Source organism: Odontomachus brunneus, unplaced genomic scaffold, assembly GCF_010583005.1.
Source record: "Odontomachus brunneus isolate Ranch 3 - 2012 unplaced genomic scaffold, Obru_v1 Obru_scaffold_061, whole genome shotgun sequence".
Lineage (NCBI taxonomy): Eukaryota > Metazoa > Arthropoda > Insecta > Hymenoptera > Formicidae > Odontomachus > Odontomachus brunneus.
In genome coordinates this window covers 1,452,579-1,459,095 of record NW_022639511.1, presented here as the reverse complement: position 1 = coordinate 1,459,095, position 6,517 = coordinate 1,452,579, and the positions used below count along the sequence as shown (strand labels likewise).

The 6,517-nt window shown below is 28.1% G+C and overlaps 3 protein-coding genes across 3 annotated transcripts; 1 reads left to right on the top strand and 2 right to left on the bottom strand.

Annotated features, from left to right (window-relative positions):
• Positions 1-1,446: 1,446 nt before the first annotated feature.
• LOC116846177 (tetratricopeptide repeat protein 1) lies at positions 1,447-2,753 on the bottom strand. Its single transcript, XM_032819706.1, has 4 exons — positions 2,370-2,753; positions 2,123-2,299; positions 1,859-2,044; positions 1,447-1,758 (listed from the first exon to the last, which is right to left on the bottom strand). Exons 1-4 carry the CDS (start codon positions 2,685-2,687, stop codon positions 1,579-1,581), a joined length of 861 nt encoding a protein of 286 aa, XP_032675597.1. The 5' UTR covers positions 2,688-2,753; the 3' UTR covers positions 1,447-1,578.
• A 242-nt stretch (positions 2,754-2,995) lies between these two features.
• On the top strand, positions 2,996-5,196 carry LOC116846178. Its single transcript, XM_032819707.1, has 2 exons — positions 2,996-3,253; positions 3,687-5,196. The coding sequence occupies exons 1-2, from the start codon at positions 3,160-3,162 to the stop codon at positions 4,352-4,354; spliced, it is 762 nt and encodes a 253-aa protein (XP_032675598.1). The 5' UTR covers positions 2,996-3,159; the 3' UTR covers positions 4,355-5,196.
• On the bottom strand, positions 4,962-6,462 carry LOC116846179 (putative nuclease HARBI1). The gene is made up of 2 exons (XM_032819708.1): positions 6,221-6,462; positions 4,962-5,638 (listed from the first exon to the last, which is right to left on the bottom strand). The coding sequence occupies exons 1-2, from the start codon at positions 6,347-6,349 to the stop codon at positions 4,994-4,996; spliced, it is 774 nt and encodes a 257-aa protein (XP_032675599.1). The 5' UTR covers positions 6,350-6,462; the 3' UTR covers positions 4,962-4,993.
• Positions 6,463-6,517: the final 55 nt, after the last annotated feature.

Sequence of the window (6,517 nt, the reverse complement as noted above, 5' to 3'; positions counted from 1 at the left end):
GTATATATATATATATATATATATATATATATATATATATATATATATATATATATATATAACTTTATATTATTAAGCTTTTGAGCTATATACAACCTAGTGCCTAGTGCATCAGTGCCAAATATAATGAAATGTGAGATATTACGATTCACCACATATGATGCTCGTTAAACTTTGATTAATCTAAGCGATAAAAGGACGTTTCATAGCGTTTAATTGCGTTGTTACATGTGAGAATGAAAACAATACAAGCCGAAAAATTTTTTATTATGTAATTCTAATGGAATGTTTTTTTGTAGATTTTCGCTCACAACAAACAATGCTGTTGACCAAATTTCCCCATCACGTCATCACGTTTTAAAATTAATTTTAGTTTTATATTGAAATATGAGCAATTTAAAGGAAAAATATGTATAATAAATTGTGCACCGTCAATAAAATAATAGATAAATGTTTTGATTTACACACTGATTCTTTATTAGAAAAAAATAAAAAATCGTCTTATAAGTAGCAAAAAAAATTATTTATTAAAGATATAATACATAAAAAAGAAATTTTTTTTTTCATATTTGGTAAAACTTTTTAGTAAAGGTGAATAGTAGGATTTCAATATTATAGATCCTGTTTTCTTAGTAACAATATCCTTTTTACTGAAAGTATTTAAAAAAAAAAAATACAATTCTAAATTGGCTGATAATACAATTTTTTTTTATAATAAAAGACGTTTTTATTAAATTTCAGTATGTGGAAAAAAGTTTCAGTATGTGGAAAAAAGTTCTCAAATTTTTTTTTTAGATAAATTACTTTCAAATTTTTATATTTATACATCATTTTACTTCAGAATTTTATATTAAAATTTAATAAAACATGCGCGCGCGCGTGTTTTATTAAATCTCTTATTACAAAAATTGTTTTATTAAACATTTTAGGATTATAATTTTTTTACATATTTGTAGTAAAATTTCAAAGATATTTTATGACAAAGAAGACAGAACCCATAACATTAAAACCCGACTATTTATTTTCTCTAATCTTCTCAAACATGAAAAAATGTCTACTTTTCTAATTTCACTATATTTATCTAAAATTACTATATTTTTAACAAGTTTTCTTGCTACTTCTGAAACTTTTCTTCCTTTGCTAACAAGAAATTATAATATGCAAAATAGGTAAATATTTACTTATTTATTGTTTCATTGATGATAAACTATTTATTATATATTTTTTTCTTTATTTCTCACTTTAAACTTCAAATTAACTTTAAAATGTGACGTAATGGAATAATTAGCAACATTGTTTTTTGTGAACAAAAATCTATAAGAAATGTCAACACTGGTTAAACAATTGACAATGTTTTCAATTTTTTTTGTTGTGTAATTATGAAAGTAATTTCAGAACATAAAATCTAATGGGAAGATCAGTTTAGATAATTTTAACTAGTTTGTGCACAGATATTTCATTAACATTTTATTATGGCTAAACAGAAATGAAATTCCAATAATAGGATTCATTTCATATGTATAAATATATCTTAGTTTTTATAGCAACTTTTTTATATATATGCACATTTCTACTAGCTTATCTAGGATTCTGATTAAACTTTACAGAATAACCACCACTATTAGGATCCTGCTGCAGTTCAAAGTTGTTTGTGGAAAGACCGAAAGGTTTCAACACCATATTTCCTAAATCCTTAAGTTTACTTAACATTTCTGCCTTCAATTTTTCATTTCTTTCTTCAATTAATGGTGGTAACCTCTGAAAAAGAAAATTTCATAAATTGAAGGACAATTTAATGCATTATAGGTAATCATACTTCAGAATTATCTATTCTGCTGTAAATAATTGATGATCATACCCTGACTGCATGATTAGCTTCTGTATGGCTGGGGTCAAAAGTCAAAACTTTGTTAAAATCCTCCAATGCTTCATCTAACTTATCTGTCTCTTCATATAATTGTGCCCGCCTTATATAAGCCTTTATATAGCTAGAATTCAATTCAATGGCTTTTGTACAATCAGATATTGCTGAATTTTTGTCAATCTAAAAAGAATTACTTATTAACATACAATATGACCATAAATTATAAATCTTCAGAATTTCAATATATTTTTAAGTTACCTGGCACTTTGTTTTTGCCGCTGCTCTATTAGCATATAATATAGATCTTTCTTTATCATATGCTAAAGAACAAGTTTGCAATCCTTGAGTATATAGCGATATGGCGTGAACATATTCACCATCTTTGAATAAGACATTTCCTATATTTTTTAATCTTTCTGCTTCATCTTTTAATGCCTATAAAGATAGTCAAAGAATGCAACATAACGTGTTCAACAATTATACAGAAATATTTCACAATGTATACCTCTTTCTCAGTTTCTGTAAGATTTATTTCTCTATCTTTAAGAAGCTCTTCGTCTACATCCTCCAAGACATCTGTATTTTGTGTGTTATTGCTATTACTCCCATCGTGCTCCTTATCTGTGATATCCCATGAATCAGCAGTTACATTTGTATTGTTTGTATCTAAATTTGAAGTAATATTTTCCGCCGTGTTTTTGTCTGAATTGAGACAAGAATTTTCAAGATCTTTAGTGATCTCCTTTATAACTTCCTCGTTCGATTGAAGTTTTTGCGAATGTTTGTTTGTATCACCCATCGTTTGATTAGATACAATTAACATTAGAAAGAAGCCAGAGAGAGCGGCCACACCAGCGTTTTGACTGACACCAAAAGTCTGTTCTTTTTAGTTGAACTATAGGTTTGTTCGAGTCGCATGCCCCAACGTGCTTCTACTCTCTCCAACGCACTCTGATTGGTCCGCGTTGTGACGTAACCAATCAGAATGCGTTGGTGCGAGTAGGAGTACGTTAGGGCATGCGACACGAACTTTATGTGAACTGGTGCACATTGGTGCACAATAAATTAAAGTACAAACTGGTTTATGATGGCCGTAACTTATAGTGAATTCGGTCGGTTCGCACTGACTCTGAACTAGTGTTGCACCGAACGATATGAGTGCAACACTAGGTCTGGTGAGAATTAACATTTCTCGGCGCAACACCAAATGCATGTAACACTTCGATCCTCCAACATTTCACTCGTGACAAGCGAACTGAGACGGTGCGGTGTTATAAGTAATATAATCATACAATATGAGTGTAACATTCAAAAGATTTATATTAAACGAAAATAATGAAGTTATACAGGACATGAATAATATTTTATATGAAGTTGAAAATGAAGCAGGTAACATGATATTTAAAAAAAATTTTTAACATTATATTTAATATTTTTACGCTCAATCTTTAAAATTTTTAATATTAAAATATATCCAATATAATTATATAAATATATATATATATATATATATATATATATATATATATATATATATATATATACACACCCAGTAAACACCAAGTAACAGTAACATAACCTCAATGTTACAATTTCCTACTCAACAATAAAACTGTTATATAACGCGTGTGTCATATAATAGTTATATTCTTGAGTGACAAATTGTAACATTGAGGTTATGTTACTGTTACTTGGTGTTTACTGGGTATATATATATAAAGAGAATATGATATTTACAATATTTAATATATAGATTTTATTCGTATATACATAGGTTTAAACATAATTATTAATACATTATATAAATTTAATTTGTACATAGGTTTGAACATAATTATGATGGACAAGAAACAATTGCTTGAAGCAGGCTATGAAATTCCTGACAACTTTAATTTGTACGAGAAGAGAACAGAAGAATCTCCAAATATAAATGACAAGTTGGATGCACATACTGTACAAAATGTTGACGAGTGGACAGAGGAAAGCACCAGATTCATATTAAATAAATATTCTGAGTATTTACAATCAGTTGGCCCGATGAAAAAATTTAAAAATAAGAAAATAATGTGGATAGAGATCTCAAAAAATGTAGAAACAGTTTTAGGCATATACAAAACATATATACAATGCGAAAATCGTTACAAAACAATTATGAGAAGAAAACGTCTTTGTGATAAAAATAATAGTACTTCCGGATCAAAAAGAGTGAAAGTAAGTTTTGAAAATGAACTTAAACAAATTGCTGCCAAAGATGACAGTATAGAACCAGAGATATTACAAAGTGCAAGTAATGTTGTATTTAATGTTAAAAATACTAATTTGTCAGAAGCATCCAAAACAGTAAAAAAGAAGAAAAGTAAAAGTAGCTTACTTGAAACTCTAATTGAGATGCATAAAGAAAAAGAATCTAAAAGACAGGAACGACACGAGGAGAAAATGAGTTTGTTAAAAAGTTTTCTCGAAAAAGAAAATGTTCATAAGGATTCTTGAAAGACACATTTCATATATTACAAAGGATATTTATATCAGTATTTTTATAGTAGATATTAGGAGTTTTCTTTATGTTTTTTTCATAACGCGTATAAAAATACGATATAATATAATGTAAAGACAAAGATTTATGTTTATAAAATAGGAAAAACATGTAATAAGATCGTATCTATTTATCTTTTTAATTTGATATTAAATAAATGTATTATAATTTTCTTAATGTTTAATATAAAGATTTGTTTATATGCTGCATTGTGTGATAACGCAACTTTCTTATTTTGTTATTATTTATGTTTTAAGAACACACTGTGCAATATAGATATGTAATTTACATGTTCAATATTGTGTTACTATATTTGTATTTTGATTATATCTTAATGTCTCTATATGTATATTATTATTAAGAGTGTAATAATGCTGTATCAATAACATATTTTTTTATTACCATGTATTTAGTTTTACAAATGTGCAACTAAATAATACAATGTTAAATAGATGGTTGATTAAATACTATGGTTTAAATAAAAAGTTATAAGCTATATTATTGTTCATAGTATGCTCATATATTAAAAAAAAAACTATATATCTATAAACTTAAGAACTACATTTACATACTATATTATTTACGTTAGTATTACATTAATTTAATATGTGGCACAAAAAATTTCGTTTTTCCTCACCGGCAGCTCTATCTTCGTTTCTGTAATCTTCTTCGAAATAATTGTCATTGTTCTGAAAGTGTTCATCAACTTCCTCAAAAAAATCGTCTACATTATCGTCATAAGAAATACACAAATTATGTAATGTACAACAAGCTATAATAAATTTACAGCTACGTTGAACTGTGTGAAAGTCTAATCTAATCAGTTGTCTGAATCGTGCTTTTAATAAACCAAAAGCATTTTCTATTTTTACTCGACAAACAGAAAATTTATAATTGAAATTTCGTTGCTCTTCCGTTAAATTTCCATAGTCTCTATAAGGAGTAATAAGGTATTTTGTTAGAGGATAGGCAGCATCGCCTAATATATGCCATTCATTCCCACATATATTCGGCAACATAGTTTTTATGAAAGATAAATTGAATACACGTGCATCGTGAATTTTCGAAGATGTCCCTGTGAAAACATCAAGAAATCTCTTCTTTGCATCACATATTGCTTGAAGCGTTAAAGAAGGCATATCATGTCGGTTTACATATGTTGACTTGATTTTGTGAGCAGGTGTACGTATTGTAATGTAAGTACCATCAATACATCCAATAATTCCAGGAAAACCATTGATCTGCAAAATTATATCTGCGAATTATATTTGATATTAAAAGTGATTGAGAAAATGTTAATAGTTATTAATTCTACTGAAATATTCATTAATTAAATAGTGTCCATCTACTAGCTGTTCAACAAATCAGAATCAAATAGGAAAATATTTTTCTATAATGCAGGTTTCACATCGAGTCCGATGTTCGATGTACATACGACGTCCGATATCCAATAGGAGAACAGCTTTCCAATAAAGAATTGAATTCTCTATTGAAAAGCTGGTTTCCTATTGGATATCGGACATCGTACGTCGGATATCCGACGCGGTGTGATTTCTGCATAACATGTATTGTAACTAGTAGCAATGAATGGTATGTTTTCTTGGGTGGAATCCGATAGCCCACATCGATGATTGACTAATTTAATGTAAAATTTTCTAATTGATGGTTGGACGGAAAAAATCCTAAGCATCGATTGATATAAGTGGATATGTGTTATCGCACCGTGCGCTAACGAGACCCTCAAATTTTTTTTATTTTAATAAGTTCTTGTTGAAAATATTTTAAACATATATTTCATAGAAATATTTGTTTGTTATATTTACATTTTCAAATTGTCTGGAAATTTCTGTCTTTTCTTCAATGGTTTCAGGAAATTTTATTATAGATCCTGCTATGCTATTTAAAAAATCCATAATATTATCAGAAACAGCATGAAATGTAGACTCCGCCATACCAAATCTGCTTGCTACATCTCTGATAGTACATTTGTTACCTGCAAACCTTTAATGAAAATACTAATAAATAAATACATATACAGTGTGTCCCATAAGTTCGGCAACGGCAAGAAAACTCGGCGGGGGAACATTTTAGAGAAAAATGTTTCCAATAAAAGTTGTAAG